General features: G+C 41.3%; 1 protein-coding gene across 2 annotated transcripts in view; it reads left to right on the plus strand.

The window, feature by feature from the left end:
• The window catches only part of jag2a (jagged canonical Notch ligand 2a), an 89,848-nt gene extending 68,166 nt beyond the window's left edge, over window positions 1-21,682 (plus strand). For both annotated transcript variants that reach the window (XM_060925224.1, XM_060925226.1), the window contains 12 exons: window positions 4,196-4,309; window positions 4,691-4,804; window positions 4,955-5,068; window positions 5,158-5,274; window positions 5,392-5,419; window positions 5,527-5,612; window positions 7,751-7,864; window positions 13,482-13,597; window positions 13,693-13,929; window positions 14,339-14,470; window positions 17,102-17,255; window positions 17,747-21,682. In XM_060925224.1, coding sequence (XP_060781207.1) covers window positions 4,196-4,309; window positions 4,691-4,804; window positions 4,955-5,068; window positions 5,158-5,274; window positions 5,392-5,419; window positions 5,527-5,612; window positions 7,751-7,864; window positions 13,482-13,597; window positions 13,693-13,929; window positions 14,339-14,470; window positions 17,102-17,255; window positions 17,747-18,192 — 1,772 coding nt within the window. In that variant the 3' untranslated portion in view covers window positions 18,193-21,682. The remainder of the gene's footprint in view (window positions 1-4,195; window positions 4,310-4,690; window positions 4,805-4,954; window positions 5,069-5,157; window positions 5,275-5,391; window positions 5,420-5,526; window positions 5,613-7,750; window positions 7,865-13,481; window positions 13,598-13,692; window positions 13,930-14,338; window positions 14,471-17,101; window positions 17,256-17,746) is intronic.
• The last annotated feature ends 4,134 nt before the right edge of the window (window positions 21,683-25,816 follow it).

A 25,816-nucleotide genomic window follows, 5' to 3' on the forward strand; every position in this document is an offset into this window, starting at 1 on the left:
GTAATAGTGTGTGGTAGTGTGTGGTAGTGGTGTAATAGTGTGTGGTAGTGGTGTAATAGTGTGTGGTAGTGTGTGGTAGTGGTGTAATAGTGTAAGTGTGTGTTAGTGGTGTAATAGTGTGTGGTAGGGTGTGTTAGTGGTGTAATAGTGTGTGTTAGTGGTGTGTGTGTGTTAGTGGTGTAATAGTGCGTGGTAGTGTGTGTTAGTGGTGTAATAGTGTGTGTTAGTGTGTGGTAGTGGTGTAATAGTGTGTGGTAGTGGTGTAATAGTGTGTGGTAGTGTGTGTTAGTGGTGTAATAGTGTGTGTTAGTGGTGTAATAGTGTGTGTTAGTGGTGTAATAGTGTGTGTTAGTGGTGTAATAGTGTGTGTTAGTGGTGTAATAGTGTGTGGTAGTGGTGTAATAGTGTGTGGTAGTGGTGTAATAGTGTGTGGTAGTGGTGTGTTAGTGGTGTAATAGTGTGTGTTAGTGGTGTAATAGTGTGTGGTAGTGGTGTAATAGTGTGTGGTAGTGGTGTAATAGTGTGTGGTAGTGTGTTAGTGGTGTAATAGTGTAAGTGTGTGTTAGTGGTGTAATAGTGTAAGTGTGTGTTAGTGGTGTAATAGTGTGTGTGTTAGTGGTGTAATAGTGTAAGTGTGTGTTAGTGGTGTAATAGTGTGTGGTAGGGTGTGTTAGTGGTGTAATAGTGTGTGTTAGTGGTGTGGTAGTGTGTGTTAGTGGTGTAATAGTGTGTGGTAGTGTGTGTTAGTGGGGTAATAGTGTGTGGTAGTGGTGTAATAGTGCGTGGTAGTGTGTGTTAGTGGTGTAGTAGTGTGTGTTAGTGGTGTAGTAGTGTGTGTTAGTGCTGTAGTAGTGTGTGTTAGTGCTGTAGTAGTGTGTGTTAGTGGTGTAGTAGTGTGTGTTAGTGGTGTAGTAGTGTGTGTTAGTGGTGTAGTAGTGTGTGGTAGTGTGTGTTAGTGGTGTAATAGTGTGTGTTAGTGGTGTAATACTGTGTGGTAGTGGTGTAATACTGTGTGTTAGTGGTGTGGTAGTGTGTGTTAGTGGTGTAATAGTGTGTGGTAGTGGTGTAATAGTATGTGGTAGTGTGTGGTAGTGGTGTAATAGTATGTGGTAGTGTGTGGTAGTGGTGCAATAGTGTGTGGTAGTGGTGCAATAGTGTGTGGTAGTGGTGCAATAGTGTGTGGTAGTGGTGCAATAGTGTGTGGTAGTGGTGCAATAGTGTGTGGTAGTGGTGCAATAGTGTGTGGTAGTGGGGTAATAGTGTGTGGTAGTGGGGTAATAGTGTGTGGTAGTGGTGTAATAGTGTGTGGTAGTGGTGTAATAGTGCGTGGTAGTGTGTGGTAGTGGTGTAATAGTGTGTGTTAGTGGTGTAATAGTGCGTGGTAGTGTGTGTTAGTGGTGTAATAGTGTGTGGTAGTGGGGTAATAGTGTGTGGTGGTGGTGTAATAGTGTGTGGTAGTGGTGTAATAGTGTGTGGTGGTGGTGTAATAGTGTGTGGTAGTGTGTGGTAGTGGTGTAATAGTGTGTGGTAGTGGTGTAATAGTGTGTGGTAGTGGTGTAATAGTGTGTGGTAGTGGTGTAATAGTGTGTGGTAGTGTGTGGTAGTGGTGTAATAGTGTGTGGTAGTGGTGTAATAGTGTGTGGTAGTGTGTGGTAGTGGTGTAATAGTGTAAGTGTGTGTTAGTGGTGTAATAGTGTGTGGTAGGGTGTGTTAGTGGTGTAATAGTGTGTGTTAGTGGTGTGGTAGTGTGTGTTAGTGGTGTAATAGTGTGTGGTAGTGTGTGTTAGTGGTGTAATAGTGTGTGTTAGTGGTGTAATAGTGTGTGTTAGTGGTGTAATAGTGTGTGGTAGTGGTGCAATAGTGTGTGGTAGTGGTGCAATAGTGTGTGGTAGTGGTGCAATAGTGTGTGGTAGTGGTGCAATAGTGTGTGGTAGTGGTGCAATAGTGTGTGGTAGTGGTGCAATAGTGTGTGGTAGTGGTGCAATAGTGCGTGGTAGTGGGGTAATAGTGCGTGGTAGTGGTGTAATAGTGCGTGGTAGTGCGTGGTAGTGTGTGGTAGTGGTGTAATAGTGTGTGTTAGTGGTGTAATAGTGCGTGGTAGTGTGTGTTAGTGGTGTAATAGTGTGTGTTAGTGTGTGGTAGTGGGGTAATAGTGTGTGGTGGTGGTGTAATAGTGTGTGGTAGTGGTGTAATAGTGTGTGGTGGTGGTGTAATAGTGTGTGGTAGTGTGTGGTAGTGGTGTAATAGTGTGTGGTAGTGTGTGGTAGTGGTGTAATAGTGTAAGTGTGTGTTAGTGGTGTAATAGTGTAAGTGTGTGTTAGTGGTGTAATAGTGTGTGGTAGGGTGTGTTAGTGGTGTAATAGTGTGTGTTAGTGGTGTGGTAGTGTGTGTTAGTGGTGTAATAGTGTGTGGTAGTGTGTGTTAGTGGTGTAATAGTGTGTGTTAGTGGTGTAATAGTGTGTGTTAGTGGTGTAATAGTGTGTGTTAGTGGTGTGGTAGTGTGTGTTAGTGGTGTAATAGTGTGTGGTAGTGGTGTAATAGTGTGTGGTAGTGTGTGTTAGTGGTGTAATAGTGTGTGGTAGTGGTGTGGTAGTGGTGTAATAGTGTGTGTTAGTGGTGTAATAGTGTGTGGTAGTGGTGTGGTAGTGTGTGGTAGTGGTGTAATAGTGTGTGGTAGTGGTGTAATAGTGTGTGTTAGTGGTGTAATAGTGTGTGTTAGTGGTGTGGTAGTGTGTGGTAGTGGTGTAATAGTGTGTGGTAGTGGTGTAATAGTGTGTGGTAGTGGTGTGGTAGTGTGTGGTAGTGGTGTAATAGTGTGTGTTAGTGGTGTAATAGTGTGTGTTAGTGGTGTGGTAGTGTGTGTTAGTGGTGTAATAGTGTGTGTTAGTGGTGTAATAGTGTGTGTTAGTGGTGTGGTAGTGTGTGGTAGTGGTGTAATAGTGTGTGGTAGTGGTGTAATAGTGTGTGGTAGTGGTGTAATAGTGTGTGGTAGTGGTGTAATAGTGTGTGGTAGTGGTGTAATAGTGTGTGTTAGTGGTGTAATAGTGTGTGTTAGTGGTGTGGTAGTGTGTGTTAGTGGTGTAATAGTGTGTGGTAGTGGTGTAATAGTGTGTGGTAGTGGTGTAATAGTGTGTGTTAGTGGTGTAATAGTGTGTGTTAGTGGTGTAATAGTGTGTGTTAGTGGTGTGGTAGTGTGTGTTAGTGGTGTAATAGTGTGTGTTAGTGGTGTAATAGTGTGTGTTAGTGGTGTGGTAGTGTGTGTTAGTGGTGTAATAGTGTGTGTTAGTGGTGTAATAGTGTGTGTTAGTGGTGTAATAGTGTGTGTTAGTGGTGTAATAGTGTGTGTTAGTGGTGTGGTAGTGTGTGTTAGTGGTGTAATAGTGTGTGGTAGTGGTGTAATAGTGTGTGTTAGTGGTGTAATAGTGTGTGTTAGTGGTGTGGTAGTGTGTGTTAGTGGTGTAATAGTGTGTGGTAGTGGTGTAATAGTGTGTGGTAGTGGTGTAATAGTGTGTGTTAGTGGTGTAATAGTGTGTGGTAGTGTGTGTTAGTGGTGTAATAGTGTGTGTTAGTGGTGTAATAGTGTGTGTTAGTGGTGTGGTAGTGTGTGTTAGTGGTGTAATAGTGTGTGTTAGTGGTGTAATAGTGTGTGTTAGTGGTGTGGTAGTGTGTGTTAGTGGTGTAATAGTGTGTGTTAGTGGTGTAATAGTGTGTGTTAGTGGTGTAATAGTGTGTGGTAGTGGTGTGGTAGTGTGTGTTAGTGGTGTGGTAGTGTGTGGTAGTGGTGTAATAGTGTGTGGTAGTGGTGTAATAGTGTGTGGTAGTGGTGTGGTAGTGTGTGGTAGTGGTGTAATAGTGTGTGGTAGTGGTGTAATAGTGTGTGGTAGTATGTGTTAGTGGTGTAATAGTGTGTGTTAGTGGTGTAATAGTGTGTGTTAGTGGTGTAATAGTGTGTGGTAGTGTGTGTTAGTGGTGTAATAGTGTGTGTTAGTGGTGTAATAGTGTGTGTTAGTGGTGTAATAGTGTGTGTTAGTGGTGTAATAGTGTGTGTTAGTGGTGTGGTAGTGTGTGTTAGTGGTGTAATAGTGTGTGTTAGTGGTGTAATAGTGTGTGGTAGTGTGTGTTAGTGGTGTAATAGTGTGTGGTAGTGTGTGTTAGTGGTGTAATAGTGTGTGTTAATGTTGTGTTTCCTGTGCAGATGTTAATGACTGCGCTCCGTCTCCCTGTATGAACGGGGGAACGTGTTTAGACGGCATTAACTCGTTTAGCTGTGTCTGCCATAACGGATGGGAGGGTCAGCTCTGTGACCACGGTCAGTCTTCTCTTCTCTTCTTTTTGTTTCTGTTCTCTTCTCTTCTCCTCCTCTTCTCTTCTCCTCATCTCTTCACTTGTCTTCTTTTTGTTTCCCTTCTCTTCACTTCTCTTCTTGTTTCTCTTCTCCTCTTCTCTTCTCCTCATCTCTTCGTGTCTCTTCTTTTTGTTTCTCTTCTTCTCTTCTCTTCACATCTCTTCTCCTCATCTCTTTGCTTCTCTTCTTTTCGTTTCTCTCCTCTTCTCTTCTCCTTTCCTCTTCTCTTCTCTTCTCTTCTCTTGTTTTTGTTTTTATCATCTTTTTCTCTTCTCTCCTTTTTTCTTTTCTTTCAGTATATCTTCTCATCTCCTCTTCTGACTGATCCCTTGTTTCTGTGTGCAGAGGTAAACGAGTGTAAGTCGGAGCCGTGTATGAACGGTGGCGTGTGTGTCGACCTGCTCAATGATTTTTACTGCCGATGCACGGACAACTGGAAGGGCAAGACCTGTCAGTCACGTAAGTGTGTGTGTGTGTGTGTGTGTGTGTGTGTGTGTGTGTGTGTGTGTGTAACTATATCTGTCATGCATGCTTGCTCAGTTCTGTATATGTTTTCATGTATGTGTAGTTATCAGGGTGTGTGTGTGTGTGTGGGTGTGTGTGTAACAGGAGAAAGTCAGTGTGACTCCATGACGTGTTTGAACGGAGGAAGCTGCTTTGATCATGGAGACTTGTACCGCTGTGTGTGTCCCCCTGGTTTCAGAGGCAGTACCTGTAACTCAGGTGAGCTTCAGCGTCTCAGTGCCGGACGTGCAGCAACTCTAACAGGACAAAATCTAAACTGACGACTTGTCTCTCTTTACTCCCTGCAGCGATGAACAGCACTTGTGACTCTCAGCCATGTGCTAACGGAGGGACCTGTGTTGGAGGGGGTGGATCTTTCACCTGCATCTGCAAGGATGGGTGGGAGGGGCCTACTTGCACTGAGAGTAAGGCCATACCCACATATTTTAATGACCTTCATGAGTCTGGAGTTTTAATATGTATAGGTAGCGTTATGAGCATTAATTAAGAGTTTAAGACTTTTGATTTTTTTTTTTTAATAGATGTTGATGACTGTAATCCTCACCCATGGTAAGATTTGTAAAATAAAACGTGATGTAGTTTCAATCGTAATCAGTGTACGGTTTAAGAAGCCTGTTCCAGACCATGTGTGTGTGTGTTTAACTCTCTCTGTGCAGTTATAATGGAGGTGAGTGTGTGGACGGAGTGAACTGGTTCCGGTGTCATTGTGCTCCTGGGTTTGACGGCCCCGACTGTCGCATCAGTGAGCACATTATACATCATTTTTTTAACATAAAAGTTCTACTGGGTTCATGATGAGACAATTCTACTTCAGATAGCCTTCAGCTTAGGGAATCATTTTCAAACCTGGAGTATAATTAGCTTTTTTGGAAATTAAATGTACAATTAAATATTCAGTTATCATCAACATATGTTATTATTTAAAAAAACAAAAAAAACAACCCAAATTACATCAATCAAATTATAGTGAAAGTGGACAATGTGGATAAAAGCAGGAAAAAAGAGAATAAAAATAATAAAAAGGAAGAAAATGTAGGTGGATTTTTTTTAAATAAAAATTTTTTTTATATATATATATATATATATATATATATATATATATATATATATAAAATGTGTGTGTAATTTTATTTTATTTTTTTTTAAATTACAGAATGACTGACTACAGTACTCGTTTTCAGTGTCAATATTTACAGTCAGCTCCAGAATTATTGGCACCCATGGTGATAATAGACTTTAAAAATAGTTATCAGAAATGTATTTTGGTTAATTATTTTAATCTCGACGTCTTAGTTTTATCTTAGTCTATATTTCGTCTTTATCCTTTTTTGCCGAAGTATAAATATTCAAGAATACACAGATTAAATGAGATAAAAGAGTTCGTAAATCAAGCAGTAGCCATAAAATAATGATAATAACTATTAAAATAGGTTTGGATTGATAATTGAAACATAAGATAAGAAACTTGTCAGCTCCAGAATTATTGGCACCCCTGGTGAAGATATATTCAAAAAAGTTATCAGAAATGTCTTTGGTGAATTATTTTAATCTCACACCAAACAGGTGAAAGAAATCTCATATTTAACTGAAGTAAATATATTTAAGGGAATACAAACCAAACCAAAACAGTTGATTAATATATTACCAGTCGAAAATTTGGACACACCTTCTACTTTAATGTTTTTTCTTTGTTTTTATGAATTAAGTCACTTCATGTCTTAAAGTAATGATGGATGGCGTTTCTCTTTACTTAGTTGAGCGGTTCTTGATGTAATATGGATTTACGACAGTTGTGGTGTAAAATAGGGCGATTTTATTTTGTGTATTTTTAGTATTTACTGTTTGATCTCAAACACATTAAGAAGGTAAGAAACACGTCCGCTCATTACCTTTTGACAAGACACACCTGTTAATTGAAAAGCTTTCCAGGTGACTACCTCATAAAGCTGGTAAAGATCATGCCAGTAGTGTACAAAGCGTCATCAGGGTAAACGCTGAACACTTTGAAGAAGCGAAAATATCAAACATATTTTGTTTTTTTAACACTTAAACACTATTATTTACCACATAATTTTTTGTGGTTCCATATGTTATTTCATAGCTTTGATGACTTTAAGTCAAGTCAAGTTTATTTGTATCGCGCTTTTAACAATAGATATTGTCGCAAAGCAGCTTTACAGAATTTGAATGACTTAAAACATGAGTTAATTGTTTCCCTAATCTATCCCCAATGAGCAAGCCTATGGCGAAGGTGGTGAGGAAAAACTCCCTCAGATGATATGAGGAAGAAACCTTGAGAGGAACCAGACTCAAAAAGGAACCCATCCTCATTTGGGCAACAACAGACAACATGACTAACAATAACATTATAACATGAAGTCAGTTTCGTTGATGTTATAACTCTTCATTGATGGAAACTTGAGTGCAAAACTGTTCATGACAACTGCAGTTTAATATTGTTCTACAATGTAGAAAATAGTCACAATACAGAAAATCCTATGAATGAGTAGAGTAGGGGTGTACAAAATTTTGACTGGTACTGTACACGTGTTGCATTTTTGGCAGCCTGGAAATTGATTATATTCTTCTTTCGTTATCTTTTATCTTAGTATTGAAGAATTCTTAAGTTGCTGAGGGAAACAAAGCAATGTTGAAAAGAGCTGTGAGATTACAGATACACCATGTCGACTTTCTGAGACTAAGATGAACAATAATGCAGTATAAATATAACTAATTGTGTGTGTGTGTGCATATGAAATTTAAAGAATTTCATTGATAGAATTAAAATGTGTCGCTTCTGACGATGATTTCCATTGAACTTGTGTTCACTACATACATGTGAAACAGAGTATGTTTTCCATCTTTCTGTCATCTTGTCAGATGTAGACGAGTGTCAGTCGTCTCCCTGCTCTTACGGAGCCACGTGTGTGGACGAGATTAACGCTTATCGGTGTGTGTGTCCTCTGGGACGAGCTGGAGCTCGCTGTCAGGAGTGTGAGTACAGCGAGGAGAACAAACATAATTCACATCATTTCGTATAATATTATAATATCTAAATCATTATATTGCGTTGATAAGTAGAGAACATTCCACAGTGGCGCTAAGATATGAAGATATGACGTTTATCTTCAAGTGGTGAATGTATATATTCACGAGTGAGTGAAAATATTTTCAACACGAGAAGATAAACTTCATATCTTTACGCAACCGTGTAATGTTCTTTATATTATATGGACATACAAGTAAATAAATAAATACAAACAAAGCACAAGTTAATGAAAAGAATTTTAATTTTGAACCAGTTTGGCATTTTGACAACGCGCGTCTAGTAGCCCAGAGGGCCTCGGTCAGTACTTTCAAGACCTCGGTCACGGTATTTCACGATACGGACCTCCCAGCTGGTAAATAACGTATATATTATCCATACAGGACACTTTTTCAATGGAATAAAAACGTGTTCTATTCCCTTCTAGCAGGTTTAATTCATTTGGTTTGATAGCATGCAATATTGTTAGCATATTGCTTATCCTACGTGTATTACGTCACTCTACCCACTGGAGAATGACCGTTGAATATGGTTTACGATATTGCATGGTTGTCAAGACAACAGGATGTCGCATATCGGAGACGTAAAACTTCCGCGCTAGCAAGCAACTGTGATAATTTGTAAACAAACATGGCCGCCAGGTTTGCTTCATTAAGTACAGAAGTTTTTGAGAGAATTTTGAAAGAGAAAGACACATTGAACACCTGAAAGGAATTTATAATAATAATAATAATAATAATAATATTAGCTGCCTTTTTTTGTTGTCTGTCAGATATATTCCATTCAGCGAGCATCTCGTCTTCGACCCGTTCAGTATCATGCTAGCTGAATGGAATATATTTTATTTTATTATATATTTCACATTTTATTGGGTAGATCTGTCCAATAAAATGGAGGAGTTAGCGGCGCTGACTCGGCACCAGCAGGAATACCGGCAGCGTAGTCTGATGCTGTTTACAAAGACATGGCTAACTGAGAGCGGTAAGAGGACAGGCTGTGTTTATCAATGATAGATGGTGTAACCCGGGACACATCACTATTAAAGAGAAAATCTGCAGTAAGGATATTGAACTGTTAGCCATTAGCATGAGGCCATATTATTTACCAAGGGAATTCTCGCATGTTATCGTGATAACTGCTTACATTCCCCCCTCTGCTGACGCAAATGTGGCATGTGACGTCATTCACTCAGTGACAAGCAGACTGCAGACACAGCATCCACAGGCTCTCATCCTGATCTCTGGGGATTTTAACCATGCTTCCCTGTCCTCCACGCTTCCCAACTTCAAACAGTACGTAACATGCGGCACAAGAGACAGTAAGACACTGGATCTGTTTTATGCCAACACCAAGGAAGCATATCGTACATCACCCCTCCCCCCAGGCAAATCTGACCACAGCCTGGTGCATCTCCTGCCAGTCTACAGACCTGTTGTTCAGACATCCAGTCAATACGCAACAGGTGAGAAGCTGGATTGATAAGGCTTATGAGGCTTTGAAGGACTGCTTTGACACTATAGGCTGAGATGTTCTCTGTGAGAACATAGACAGCCTCACGAGCTGCATCACAGACTAAATAAACTTGTGTGGAGAACACTGTGCCCACTAAAACAGTATGGTGCTTCTCAAACAACAAACCCTGGGTCACTCCTCAGCTGAAGGCTCTCCTGAGTGAGAAGAAGAGAGTATTCAGATCAGGAAACAGAGAGGAATTGAGGAGGGTACGGAAGGAGCTGAGAAGAAAGATCAGGGAAGGCAAAGACCGCTACAGGAAGAGGATGGAGGATCAGCTGCAGCAGAGCAACGTGAGTGGAGTCTGGAGGGGCCTTAAAACCATCTCAGGACTTAAGGAATCCAATAGGCAGCTTAAAGGAGAGTTGCAAACGACCTGAACAACTTCTTTAACAGATTTGATCAGGCACCGGCCCTCCCTCCGATCAGCCCATTGTTACTGTTACTGCTACTCTCTCTTCCTGGTCATTGTCACCCAGCTCACAGACCTCCTTCTGACCCTCTCAGCACCCCTCAACCATCATACCTCCAGCTCAGTGCTTCACACCTCCATGTGTAACACCTAGCACTCAGCTGTGCTCTTCTTTGTCCTTCGACAGAGAACAAGTCAGGAAGGAACTGAATAAGATGAAGATGAGAGAGGCTGCAGGACCAGATGACATCAGCCCCGGACTCCTGAGGCATTGTGCTGACCATCTGTGTGGAATAGCGTGGGACATTTTCAACTTGAGCCTGGAACAGGAAAGAGTGCCGGTCCTTTGGAACTCATCATCTGTAGGTCCGATACCGAAAACTGTACACCCCACTGATTTAAACAGATATAGACCAGTGACACTGACCTCTCACCTGATGAAGGCTCTGGAAAGACTTGTTCTGGCATATCTCTGCCCACTGGTGGGGCCAGCTATGAATCCCCTGCAGTTTGCCTACCAGCCAGGCATCGGGGTGGAAGACATCTACCTGCTTCATAGATCTCTCTTTCATTTTGAAAAGGCAGGAAGCACTGTTAGAATCATGTTCCTTGATCTATCCAGTGCCTTCAACACCATCCAGCCGACTCTTCTGAGGAGTAAGATGGAGAGCGCAGGGGTGGACCATCATCTCACCTCATGGACTATGGACTATCTCACAAACAGACCACAGTATGTGAGACTGAAGGACTGTGTGTCAGACACCATTCTCTGCAGTACAGAGGCTCCATAGGGGACAGTCCTGGCCCCGTTTCTGTTCACACTTTACACTGCAGACTTTAGATACGATACAACTACCTGTCATCTACAGAAGTTCTCTGATGACTCTGCTATTGTGGGCTACATCTCAGATGGTGATGATAGCGAGTACAGAGAACTGACAAGGAACTTTGTGGACTGGTGCCAACGGAACTCCCTCCAGATCAATACAAGTAAAACCAAGGAACTGGTGGTGGGTTTCCGCAGGACGAAGTTCTCTTCACCTACCCCAGTGAACATTCAGGGAAAGGACATTGAGATCATTAGGAGCTACAAGTACCTGGGTGTTCATCTGAACAATAAACTGGACTGATCACACACACGCCCGTACAAGAAAGACCAGAGCAGACTCCACCTGCTGAGGAGGCTCAGGGCCTTTGGAGTACAGGGTCCATTTCTGAACTCTTTTTATGACTCCGTGGTGGCATCAGCCATATTCTATGGAGTGGTCTGTTGGGGAACTAGTATCACAACAGCAGAGAGGAAAAAACTTAACAAGCTGATGAGGAAGGCAGGATCTGTCCTGGGATGTGCACTGGACTCAGTGGACGTAGTGGTGGAGAGGAGGATGTTGGCCAAGTTGTTATCCTTAATGGCGAACACCTCCCATCCACTGCAGGAGACAGTAGCAGCACTGGGAAGCTCCTTCAGTGACTAGCTCCTCCATTTGCGGTGTGTTAAGGAGAGATACAGCAGCTCCTTCCTCCCTACTGCTGTGAGACTGTACAACCGGCACCTCACCAAGCACAGCGCCAGACGCTCCTCACAATAATGAACAGTACTGTCCAGATCACTTCTACAGCCACAGAAACCCTTCTGAATGTACACTGTGTTCACTATCAGCATGAGTACTTTACAACGAATTGCTCGCTACACACTGTTAAAATGGCTCCTGTGCAATATACCTGCTTACTTGTGCAATACTACCTGTGCAACACTTACATGTGCAATACCACCTGTGTAATACACTTATGTTAACTGTATATCTGCAAACCTGTTAATGTATGCAAATTTGTTAATTTTATCTTTAAATTTGTAGTTTATTTCTTATATATATATATATATATATATATATATATATATATATATATATATATATATATATATATATACCTTTTTTTGTATACTTAGTACTTTTTGCACTACTCCTTCACTGCTTTATCTTTTTTCTTTCTATATTTTGCTGCTCTTCTGCTGCTGTAACAATGTAAATTTCCCCTTGTGGGATAAGAAAAGGCGCTATCTGATCTGATCTTATCTGGTCTGATCTGATCTGATATACCACTCAATGCCAGCCAATATTATTTAAATCTGTCACTCAGATCCGCGATGTATTTCATATGAAAAATGCAAGTTTTTCAACACGAGAAGATATCTTCAAGCCAACGTGTGATTTTCTTTTTATGATAGACACATTCACAAACAAAAAGTCCCCAAATTTATCAAAACAATTCATCGATTTCCTCATGAGTGACCAGCTGGGAGGTCCGTATCATGAAATGCCGTGACCGAGGTCTTGAAAGTACTGAGCGAGGCCCTCTGGGCTGAGGTCAGTATTCAAGGCCGAGGTCACGGTATTTCACCATACGGACCGACCTTAAGCTGGTAAATAATACATTTATTTTTTTCTTTAACAAATTCTAACAGAAAACGAGAGCGCCCGAAAGGAAAAACTGAGCCGAGGCGAGCCGCCATTTTGAATCCTCATTCACGGCTGTAATGCAAATGGCTTCCTCCTCGGTATACAAGTGCACTCCCATGGTAGAAAAAAACCTACATTTTGCTGCCTATGTCGTCCCCTATTTATACAAATAGGAGTCATTCAGGATTCAGCCATGTTTTTGCTCGGCGTTAGCAAGTTACAGGTTTTTAGCTTTCTCCTGAAATGTTTTCTTTTATTTCGTCTTCCTCAGGGTAGTAAAACTCGTTTTCACTGTGAAGACTGTCATTATCGCTGTCCATACTGTAAAATTAATGCTATTCTCCTGAGAAATGCTGACAAAAATGTATAAGATTTTTGAGAATCTTATAAATAAATCTTATTAAAAAAAAAAGATAAATGCTGACAAAAAATGCTACTATGTTTGTTGTTGTTGTGAACGAGCGAGTCACCAGAGGTCCATAACTGGGGTCCGTATCGTAGGATATGGACCTGCTCATCAGCCAATCAGAGCGCAGGATGGCATAAATTTTGGTTCTCCATGTCCCAGATGGAGCTCGTATGAAAAATACAAGTGGTGTATGTCCCAGTAAAACACGTGTGTGTGTGTGTGTGTGTGTGTGTGTGTGTGTGTGTGTATATTTATTTATTTATTATAACGCTGTATCTACTGACGCATTCCGATTTTTAAAGAAGGCATTGCCATGAAACACAACACCTGCAGTCATGGTTCAGTTAATTCAGGAAGTAGAGTTATTTTGTTCTTGTAAAAGAAACAGTTTGGATAATAAAAGCCTCCATGAAGATATTTCTTTATCTTTCTCCAAATGTACTGAAGATGCTTACTTTTCCACTGGTGGAACATGTCGCGAACATGTTGACCAGTTTAGCCTTGTGTACAGGTGCAGTCAGAAGTTTACACACACTCATCATGAACATGAGTCATGGCAGTGTTGGGCTTTCAGTGATTTCTTTGAACTACGCTTTTTCTGTGGCGGACTGATTTGTACAACAGACACCTTTAATAGAAGACAAAAGAATTTGGTGCACAAGTTTTAATTCGTTTTGGGTTTTCTGAAATCAACACAGAGTCAAAATTATACATACAATATCCCAAATATTTGGTTAAATATGTTCTGTAACTGTATTTTTCTCCCTCTGTAGTTATCGGTGTTGGAAAGGCGTGTCAGCACTTGGGCGTGTCTGTTCCTCACGGCTCCCGCTGGGAAGACGACTGTAACAGCTGTCAGTGTATGAACGGAAACATCAAGTGCACCAAAGTAAGCGCCCCCATCAGATACATCAAATTTTTCTATGTGTCTCAAATGTAATATTGAGAACGATTTTAAAAAACGTCTGCCTTACACTCGTTCAGGTGCATTGCGGCGGTCGGCCCTGTCTGCTCGGCTCTCAGGACCCTTGGTGTGCTGGAGGTCAGGACTGCACGCCGCATCACTTCCTGTTTTGTCTCTGCCCACCCTGCCAGCAGTGGGGCGTGTGCGCCGATCCTAATCTTCCACCAATCAGCACTGAGTGTCAGCCCAACACCAATTACGCAGACAGCGACTGCGCACGCGTCACCCTCGTGTTCGATACAGACAGCGTGCCTCTGGTACGACAAAGCATTTACACTCGCACGTCAGGCGCTCATATGACAAAATTGAAATGTTTAAAGCTGAAATGATATCACCCTTCTGATAAATCATGTCTGAGATATTGTTAGTATTGTGAAATTTTATATCTTTATCTGTTTTTTTTAAATAACAGTGAGACCCTGAATGGAAGCAGATGATTTATTTTTTTGCTCTGAGGCGACAGTGAGAACCACTGCATCACCATGCTGCCTATATATATATATATATATATATATATATATATACTTTTTGACTTACCCTCGTGTGTGTGTGTGTGTGTGTTTGAAAGTAAAGGATATCATTGTAATATCAATAATACAGTGCTATTGAAAGTCAAAAATATAGAACTGCTTGATAAAAAGTTACCTGTGTGTGTGTGTTTCACAGGGAACAACTGTTGATGGGATCTGTTCCGAACTCCGATATCTCCCGATCACTCGAACTCTTGCCCAAGACCGCACGCTCTTTATTCTCTGTGACCAATCGCAATCGAGCAACAACGCCGTGGAGGTTGCCATGGTGAGGATTGGGTTTTTTTTTTTTTCCACTTTTGAACACATCACATTGTCTGCAAGAAGAGAAGAGACAACTTCATGACCAGGAACTGTTTTAATTTTCAAATCTCGGAGCAGTACAGATGATGACACACACACATGCCTCATCACTTCCACTGAAAATATCTTAGTGTGTGGGTGGGTGTGAGAGAGTGCGATATCACAATAGGTTTTAAAACCAATTATGCCAAATTTATCTCATCTCATTATCTGTAGCCGCTTTATCCTGTTCTACAGGGTTGCAGGCAAGCTGGAGCCTATCCCAGCTGACTACGGGCGAAAGGCGGGGTACACCCTGGACAAGTCGCCAGGTCATCACAGGGCTGACACATAGACACAGACAACCATTCACACTCACATTCACACCTACGCTCAATTTAGAGTCACCAGTTAACCTAACCTGCATGTCTTTGGACTGTGGGGGAAACCGGAGCACCCGGAGGAAACCCACGTGGACACGGGGAGAACATGCAAACTCCACACAGAAAGGCCCTCGCCGGCCACGGGGCTCGAACCCGGACCTTCTTGCTGTGAGGCGACAGCGCTAACCACTACACCACCGTGCCGCCCTGCCAAATTTTTACTGATTGAAAAACTCATGTGTCTGTGGGATAAAATCTCAGACCGTTACAACACCGAGTTTACGACTGAGTCCAGTTTACTAGCGTTTGCACTTTCTCTGAGATTACATCAGGTTTCCTTTTTGGGACCAAAATTAGTCTCTCGCGCTCTCTCTCTCTCTCTTTCTCCCTCTTTTCCCTTCTTCACTCATTCACGTTTGTCAAAAAAAAAGCTCTTTAATCCTTGCTTGAAGTTTTTGACGACTTCTAGAGAGCGCTTAAAAAAAAAAAGATTTTTTTCTGTCTTTTTTTGAAAACAGACACACTGAAAACAGACATATTGAGTTTGTTTAATCATTTTATCCGCTGTTTACCTCTGAAACATCAGCCACCCCCTGGGCTAATCAATCTTTTCTCTCCACACACACTCCCCTGAAGTCACTTCAGGTCATCCAGCCTTACTATAAGAAACAGAAATGCAAGCTGATCCCACGGCACCACTTTTTAAGCCTTTAATGGTCAGAATAAACACACTTGCACGCTTTTTTTTTTTTGCTTTTTTTTTTAACTATCTGTTGGCGTTGTGTTTGTGGAGTTTTCCAAGAAATAGTTGCGGCCTGTGGTCTTTCATAACAGTCGCTTGTTTGCGAGCACTCCATCTTCTCCATCGGGCCGTTTCATTAAGCAGTGACTGTTTATTGCTTTAAAATGAGCCACATATTTTTAGAATTACAAAAACTTACTTTCAGCAAGAGCTCTGGCTTTAACAGAGAAACAGTCTCCATGTTATATTTGTTTTTGCCGAACTGTAGTTGCCCATGTGCTTGTGTATTTACAGTAGGCTTGCTACTCTAAAGGTGATGATACACAGGGCAATGGGCAACCAGGTGAGACACGGGGCAACTAATTAGGGCAACAGACAATTGGCAACAACCAATCAGATCAGAGCAAATCTGTTGCCAGGGAGACAGACACCATAAAGATGGACACTGAAACATTTGCAGCTGTCACTTTTGTCTCAGCTTCAGCCTTTATTTTGCTTAAGTAAGTATCACTTCTGGAACAAAACTGAATTGATTCTCTGGTCAAAAGATAATTTGCCATTATTTAACATTCATAAGTCAAAATAACGACATTATTCTGTTAATAATAAACACTTTTTTAATATCTTTAAAAATACTACTAGCCTCAATCACATATGCTATAACTAATAACTGACACATACTGTACATCACAAAAACATCATCGTTTAATCCTCATCTCAGCAAAAAAAAAGGAAAAAAAAAGGACATGGACCAAGAGATGGCTGCTGAAGAGGAAAAGGGGCTGATGGAGCTCTTGAAGGGCTTTTTCTTTTTTAGGTCCCGAAGTTTGTACTGTTTTGCCCTCAGGTTCCACAAGTAGTCGTGCTCTGGATGTGACTTAGATCAGACGATAAGTTAGACAATTTCTATTACAACTCGCCCAAAAAAAAAAAATCATGAGCCGCCCATCACGTTTAACTTGATGCAAGAGAGCTAACGTTATCCCTACATAGCTAGTGATGACTTTCAGCTAACAATGTTAGCAAAAACCACCGCTAGTTAGCTAAATCCCATTCAATCTCTCCAGAGTGGTGGTTAGCTAACAGCAATTTACACTTGGCTGAAAAAAAATTGATGTCTTACCGTAATTACAACCTGAGCACATAAAAATACCATGCCTGTTGGTTTTCTGAGTATTTGATGAGGTAAATTCACCACGTTGGGTTTACACAGAACAACTTACCGCCATAAAAAGATATGTTATCTCTGTTTTTCTTTGCTCCACTGCTGTTGAGACGCCGCCATCTTTGTTGAAAATTTCAGAAGCTTTCAGGTGGTCATGTGATTCACTGCTAGCACTCTGATTGGATGATCTTAAAAAGTTGCCCAATCTCAATGGGAAAGTGTTGAAGTGCAATTGTCTGGCAACACTGCCCAAAAAGTTGCCCTGTGTATCATTACCTTAATAGTTACAGAAGTTGATGCACTCTCTTTCTCTCTCTCTCTCTCTAGTCATTTGAACAGAGTGCTGCGTTTGAGGAGCACACAGACATACAGGAAGTAGTCAGCTCCATTATCGGTGTCCTCTCCAAACGCCACAACAGCACGCTGCTGCTGGCCATCCGAGAGGTCAACGTTGAAACACAGGCCACGCCCAAATTGCCAGGTGAGGATGAGGGAGCTTATCTGTTATTAAATTCTCTGTCTTTGGAATGTCACAAGTTTATCCACTTCACGTGGATCACTACGTCACTGTAATTTCATCATTGTAACCTTAATCATCGTAACGTCATCATAACTGCATCAGTGGAACGTTATCATCAAAATCCTCTTCGTAACTTCATCATTGGATGACCTTCAGTATAACTTTTTCATCATAATAATTGTAACTTTTACCCCACTGTGAGTGTAGCATGTGTTTATTTATGACTGTTTCAAAAACTCAAAGCAGCTTTTTTCTGCTGCTAATCACAGCTACATAACTAAGACTAACTACACTGTTAGATGCAGAAACTTGCTGTAAATAAAATCTTTAAGGAAGTCATAATGTAGTTCATTTTAAACATGGAACGGCTTGGGAGACATTTGTAAACAAACTCCTCAGAGCAACACTTTTACTGATTGAAACTTTCTCCTGCGCTCTTTCTCTCTCGGTAGATTACCTAGTCCCGCTGCTGTGCGTGTTGTTCTCCGTGTTGTGGATCTCCTGCACGGTGGTGTGTGTCTGCTGGTTCCGCAAGCGCAGAAAACAAAGAGAACGCATCGATGCACCAGTGGAGGAGAGCATCAATAACCAGCGTAGAGCGTTTCTGAGCATTCAGCCCTCTTACAGAGAGGACAGGAGGAGTGTGACGTATCCACTGGACAGGATCGGAGACGGAGCGGAGAGACAGGACGAAGACGAGGATGACGAAGGAGAGGAAGAAGGCAGCTCAGGGCTGGTGGTGGACAAGTGCCCTTCCTTAAAGTACACTAAAGGGGAGGTAGTGTACACCGTTCACACCGCAGCCCAAACACATCCTTTAAGGACGCACTACAGCACCAAAGACAACCGGTGTAAAGACGTGAACCGGAGCGAGCGAGTCAACGATCGCTATGTATGAGCAAAACTGTCTGCAGCTCGTCCAGATTTTTCACACTCTCCTCTTCCTGTTTACACTTACGTCATTATTTGCGTTGTGTTTTTCTGTAAAGTCAAAAAGGACCTGTCTCTATGGACTCGATAGGAAATTTGGTTGAAGGCGGCTCTACAACCTCGATTCCAAAAAAGTCGGGACGCTGTGTAAAATGTAAATAAAAACAGAATGCAATGATTTGCAAATCCTTTTTGACCTACATTCAATTGAATACAATACAAAGACAAGATAGTTAATGTTCAAACTGATCAACTTTATTGTTTTTTCGTAAATGTACACTCATTACGAATTTGATGCCTGCAACACGTTCCAATAAAGTTGGGACAGGGCAATAGGAGCCTGGGAAAGTTGTGGTGTGCACAAAAATACCACCTGTCTAGAACATTCTACAAGTAAACTGGTTAATGTGTCATTGGAAAGACTCAACTACTCACAAGCAAGGATGGGGTGAGGTTCACCGCTTTGTGAAAAACTGCGTGGGTGAACAGTCCAACAGTTTAAAAACAACGTTTCTCAGTGTATAGTTGTAAGGAATTTAGGGATTTCACCTTCAACCATCCATAATATCAGCAAAAGATTCAGAGAATCCAGAGAAATCTCTGCACGTAAGGAGCTAAAGATCAACACTGGACTTCAGTCCCTCAGGCGGCACTGCGTTAAAAACCGACATAATAGTATAAAGGACATGACTACATGGGCTCATCGGAGAAAGAAGCCCAGAACAAGACAAAGTGGAGGAAGATTGTCAGTGGTCTATGTTCCTCTTTGGAGCCACAGGCTTAAGCAAGTAAGTAAACATGGGCTCGGGAACACTTCAGAAAACCATCATCAGTAAACACAGTTCATCGCTGGATCTACCCTGGAAAGAGAAGGTCAAATATCAACAACATCCAGAAACACTGGTGAATTCTCTGGGCCTGAGCCCATCTGAGATGGATTGAAGCAAAGTGGAAAAGTGTGCTGTGGTCTGACGAGTCAACATTTCAAATTGTTTTTGGATATCATGGACCAGGAAAAGGACCATCAAGATTGTTCCCAGCACAAAGTTCAAAATCCATCATCTGTGATGGTACAAGGGTGTGTTAGTGCCCATGACAGGGGTAACTTGCACCACCAGACAGTGTTTTTTTTCAAGGATGTCCCTGTTTATCCAGCAAGACAATGCCAAACCACATTCTGCACGTGTTACAACAGCATTGCTTCATCGTAAAAGAGTGCAGGTGCTAAACTGGCCTGTCTGCCTCACATTGAAAATGTGTGGTACATTATTAAGCACGAAATACAACAATGGGAGACCCCAAACTGTTGAGCAACTGAAGTCAGATATCAAGCAAGAATGGGAAAGAATTTCACAATCAAAACTTCAACAATTGGTGTCCTCAGTTCCAAACACTTCGTGTTGTTCAAAGAAAAGCTGATGTAACACAGTCATGAACACGCCCCATCCCAACTTTATTGGAACGTATTGCAGGCATCAAATTCAGAATAAGTGTATATTTATTTTTTAAAAAATACAAAAGTTGATCAGTTTGAACATTAAATATCTTGTCTTTGTATTTTATCCGATTGAATGTAGGTCAAAAAGGTCAAAAATCATTGCGTTCTGTTTTTATTTCCGTTTTACACAGCATCCCAACTTTTTTGGAATGGGGCTGTAGGAACGGCAACTCAGATTTTGATCTTGATGTGTGTGAAACGTGTGTAACGCGTCTCATTAGCGTATTTTCCAGACTGTAAGATGTGTTTATTCCTCTGGTCATTGCTGGTGCAACGTTAACAGCAAAGTGATGTTCATATTATCGTTTTTATATGAGCATATTGTTACCATCTTGTTCCATCACATAAATATACCGTTCAAAGTATCTACAAGAGGTGTGAAATCCGGCAGAGATATTCTATCACGATACTTCAGGATGAATCCTGAGTCACACGCATGAAACAACATGTTATTGTTTGTCGTTCGTCATTTATTTTATGACAAAATTGCTTTAAAATTGCTGATAAAACTATAAGTTCAATGCTATTTTTATTCAGATAGACAGTAATTACTATAAATATACAGAATTATTTTTGAATTTTTTTCCTCCAAGCCAGTTGCAGCTGGATTTTCATAAATATGTTTTTCAAAAGAAACAAGGGGAAAATATTCCCAGCAGTAAACAATGACTCTAATTTAAGGTCAGTTTCAGTAGTTAAGCATAAAATAAAAGAGAGTTTACTAAGTTTAGGGTTTTTATTCCTCCATAAAACTGGCAAGGCAATTCCCAGCAATAGAAAATTACACGAATGTCTAAATTAAGTCATTAAAATAATCATAAAACTTTAACAAGAAACTCAAGGCAAAAACCTTGATAGTAGAGAACAATAATAATAATAATCAGGAACGACAGCACAAAATGCGACTGAGCTGTTGAGAGTTTCTAAGTAACAGGCAGTAGGTTAAAGGGGATAGAAATATCATACCGTAGCTGCAATACGTTTAGGAAAATATATATCGCGATGTTGCAGTATTGATATCATATAATTATATCGTCAACCACTAAGTGAGAAATAAAGTGAAATCATATGCTTCAGTCATTATGACGCCTGTAATAAAACACCGAAATCACCGAACTGAAGCTAAATCAGGAAAATAACAGTTAAATGCGGACACTGAATTTTAACTTCATGTGATCAGGATAGACGAGCTGTTCAATGTTGTTTTTCTGAAGAACACTGGTTGTCATCGTTAATGAACATTTTGTCCATTCATGCAACTTGGGCAATAAGGAATCGTGCTGTTTCCTGATCTTGTCTCTAATCAGACAGAATGTATGGGGGTGGTGGTGGGTGTGTTTACGTTTTATGTTTGATATTCTGGAACAATCTGTGGTCTGGAAAATACAGTCCACAGAGGTGACTCGTTGAAAAGTGAACCCTGAACCCTTCACTGTTCATCTCCTCATTTGTGTGGAATCAGTGCCTCGAGTGTGGAACATTTCATTTCAACACCGTATGACGTTTCGCTGTTTCAAGTTCGTCGCCAGTTTTGACAGGAAGTTGAAAAGGTTTTTGCTATTTACACATTCACAGAGAAAGACGAAAAATAAATGTAAAAAAAAAAGTGTAAAAAAAAAACGTGTACATGTGTAAATAGGAGAGTTATAGCTGTGTATATTTGAGTTTAGTAACTTAAGAGACTTTTTTATTTTTTATTATTATTATTGTTGTTATTCTTATAATTATTAGTACTAATTATGTTTCTGTCAAATACTTGCGCTCCAGTTTCCTTTTTTAATATTGTCATTCCTATTATTTATGTTGGCTCGATGCCTTAATTATTCTCCATCGATAAATCCCTGGAGCGCTTCTGATCACGATGTCTCTGCTCATTGTTTTGCTCTGAAGTCTGTAATCAGGAATCTGTTAGACTTTGTGGAAAGAATTTGTTTCGAATGAAAACGTTTTACTTCTCAAATCAGTCTGTTTCCTGTTTTCAAAGGATGTATCACTTCAATTATTTGATGACTTCTTTTTCCTCCTGGGCATGAGCAGGTGAAATTTTTTTTTTTTTTTTAATTATTTTTTTCCCCAGAAATTATGGAGCAGTTTGGGGTTTTCTTTTTTATTTTTGTGAGACATTTTGAAACCAAAAGTGGATCAGCATTTCATGGCATTAAAAGAGTTTGTAGTAATGATAAAGACAGAATTTTGTTTATACACACACACACACACACACACACACCAAACTTTAAATTTATTTTTAAAAAAGGAAAATAAAAATGTTCAACAATTATTTTATTTAGGGGCGGCATGGTGGTGTAGTGGTTAGCACTGTTACCTCACAGCAAGAAGGTCCTGGGTTCGAGCCCAACGGTCGGCTAGGGTCTTTCTGTGTGGAGTTTGCATGTTCTCCCCGTGTCCGCGTGGGTTTCCTCCGGGTGCTCCGGTTTCCCCCACAGTCCAAAGACATGCAGGACAGGTTAGGATAACCGGTGGCTCTGAATTGACTGTAGGTGTGAATGGTTGTTTGTCTCTGTGTCAAATGACCTGGCGACTTGTCCAGGGTGTACCCCGCCTCTCACCCATAGTCAGCTGGGATAGGCTCCAGCTTGCCTGCGACCCTGTACAGGATAAGCGGTTATGGATAATGGATAGATGAATGGAATTCCATCCATCCATTGTCTGTAGCCGCTTTATCCTGTTCTACAGGGTCGCAGGCAAGCTGGAGCCTATCCCAGCTGACTACGGGCGAAAGGCGGGGTACACCCTGGACAAGTCGCCAGGTCATCACAGGGCTGACACATAGACACAGACAACCATTCACACTCACATTCACACCTACGCTCAATTTAGAGTCACCAGTTAACCTAACCTGCATGTCTTTGGACTGTGGGGGAAACCGGAGCACCCGGAGGAAACCCACGCGGACACGGGGAGAACATGCAAACTCCACACAGAAAGGCCCTCGTCGACCGCTGGGCTCGAACCCAGGACCTTCTTGCTGTGAGGCAACAGTGCTAACCACTACACCACCGTGCCGCCCGATGAATGGAATTATTTTATTTATTTTTGATGAAATAGTGAAAATGTTTATCATAATTAGAGTAGCAGGCAATATTATATCTTTTTTTATTATAATCATAATTTATTTGATGATGATTAATTTCAATATCAGTCACTTGTGTATGATTTCAGCCCTTTGTGGACGGGCTCGTGGAGCAGATTTCTCTTTGACATGTGTTTGTACATTTTTAGTTTTATCATAGTTTGGTGATTTTCCTGCTCGAACACAGCGAATTAACTTCATCAGCTCCTGAGCAGGTTTAGTAATTGTGCTCGAGCACTTGGTCTTAAACCTTCCCTTTAACTGTAAAATAAATTCCACAAACCCCCTCAGTACAACTTTATTTCATAAACCTTATTTACATTTTTTTTCAAATAATATATTTTGGAAAGCCAAAGAGCTCTTTGATTACTGTACTTTCCACCAATAGAACAGATTCGCACTGAGTTGACTCTGGTGCTTGGACCTCTAAGTATAACATCCACTCACCGGCCACTTTAATAGGAACTTGGTCTTGATTCTAAGATTCCTGTTCTTGGTTGGCAATGTGTTGTTCTGCTGTTGCATGCTGAGATGCTTTTCTGCTCACCACGGTTATAAAGAGTGATTATATGAGTTACTATATCCTTCCTGGCAGCTCGAACTGCTCAATCTGTCCATTTTCCTCTGACCTCTCTTGTCAACAAGGCATTTGTTTCCACCCACAGAACTGTCGCTCACTCACTTGATGTTTTTTGTTTTTCGCACCATTCTGTATAAACTCTAGAGACTGTTGTGTGTGAAAACCCCAAGAGATCATCAGTTTCTGAAATACTCAAACCAGTCCATCTGGCTCAAACCAACACCCAGGCCACAGTGAAAGAAAGTCACACTTTGAGATGACAATTTTTCCCATTCTGATGTTTGAACATTGTGAACATTAACTGAAGCTCTTGATTTGTATCTGCATCATTTTATATGTTGTGCTGCTGATTAGAAAACTGGATCAAACAGCAGGTGGATGTATGGGGGTTCCTAATAAAGTTGCCAGTGAATGTATATTGTAATGTGGGTTGTGATTGCCACCGCTGTAACGAAAAAAAAAAATCACAGACGCCCGAGCTATGAGTCACAGACCCTTGGGGTTTCCTGGAAAAAAAAAATCAAGAAGAAGAAACCTCTATTTGTCACATGTACACTTCAAGCACAGTGAGATTCATCCTCTGCATTTAACGCACCTGAAGCAGTGAACACGCGCACACACCCAGAGCAGTGGGCAGCCATACTACAGCGCCCGGGGAGCAGTCAGGGGTTCGGTACCTTGCTCAAGGGCACTTCAGCCCAAGGCCGCCCCACGTTAACCTAACCTGCATGCCTTTGGACTGTGGGGGAAACCAGAGCACCCGGAGGAAACCCACGCAGACACGGGGAGAACATGCAAACTCCACACAAAGGCCCTCGCCGGCTGCTGGGCTCAAACCCAGAACCTTCTTGCTGTGAGGTGACAGTGCTAACCACGACACCACCGTGCCGCCCCAACAAACTCAGGCAATATAAGCTCAAACATGGGCTTCCCTGATTTGGTAAAACATATTTAAAGTTACCCCTAAAACTGTAAAACAGTCGATCTGACAGCTGTGTTATCTGTTTTTACACTAATCATGTATATACTATAAATGGAGAAAACAAGGGTTTATGGTTTGGCTGTGCTTGAGAGATGTTTGGTACAGTGGTGCTTGAAAGTTTGTGAGCCCTTTAGAATTTTCTATATTTCTGCATAAATATGACCTAAAACATCATCAGATTTTCACACAAGTCCTAAAAGTAGATAAAGAGAACCCAGTTAAACAAATGAGACAGAAGTATTATACTTGGTCATTTATTTATTGAGGAAAATGATCCAATATTACATATCTGTGAGTGGCAAAAGTATGTGAACCTTTGCTTTCAGTATCTGGTGTGACCCCCTTGTGCAGCAATAACTGCAACTAAACATTTGCGGTAACTGTTGATCAGTCCTGCACACCGGCTTGGAGGAATTTTAGCCCGTTCCTCCGTACAGAACAGCTTCAACTCTGGGATGTTGGTGGGTTTCCTCACATGAACTGCTCGCTTCAGGTCCTTCCACATTTCGATTGGATTAAGGTCAGGACTTTGACTTGGCCATTCCAAAACATGAACTTTATTCTTCTTTAACCATTCTTTGGTAGAACGACTTGTGTGCTTAGGGTCATTGTCTTGCTGCATGACCCACCTTCTCTTGAGACTCAGTTCATGGGCAGATGTCCTGATATTTTGCTTTAGAATTTGCTGGTATAATTCAGAATTCATTGTTCCATCAATGATGGCAAGCCGTCCTGGCCCAGATGCAGCAAAACAGGCCCAAACCATGATACTACCACCACCATGTTTCACAGATGGGATAAGGTTCTTATGCTGGAATGCAGTGCTTTCCTTTCTCCAAACATAACGCTTCTCATTTAAACCAAAAAGTTCTATTTTGGTCTCATCCGTCCACAAAACATTTTTCCAATAGCCTTCTGGCTTGTCCATGTGATCTTTAGCAAACTGCAGATGAGCAGCAATGTTCTTTTTGGAGAGCAGTGGCTTTCTCCTTGCAACCCTGCCATGCACACAATTGTTGTTCAGTGTTCTCCTGATGGTGGACTCATGAACATTAACATTAACCAATGTGAGCGAGGCCTTCAGTTGCTCAGAAGTTACCCTGGGGTCCTTTGTGGCCTCGCCGACTATTACACGCCTTGCTCTTGGAGTGATCTTTGTTGGTCGACCACTCCTGGGGAGGGTAACAATGGTCTTGAATTTCCTCCATTTGTACACAATCTGTCTGACTGTGGATTGGTGGAGTCCAAACTCTTTAGAGATGGTTTTGTAACCTTTTCCAGCCTGATGAGCAACAACGCTTTTTCTGAGGTCCTCAGAAATCTCCTTTGTTCGTGCCATGATACACTTCCATAAACACGTGTTGTGAAGATCAGACTTTGATAGATCCCTGTTCTTTAAATAAAACAGGGTGCCCACTCACAACTGATTGTCATCCCATTG

This window comes from Neoarius graeffei, chromosome 7, assembly GCF_027579695.1.
Source record: "Neoarius graeffei isolate fNeoGra1 chromosome 7, fNeoGra1.pri, whole genome shotgun sequence".
Taxonomy (NCBI): domain Eukaryota; kingdom Metazoa; phylum Chordata; class Actinopteri; order Siluriformes; family Ariidae; genus Neoarius; species Neoarius graeffei.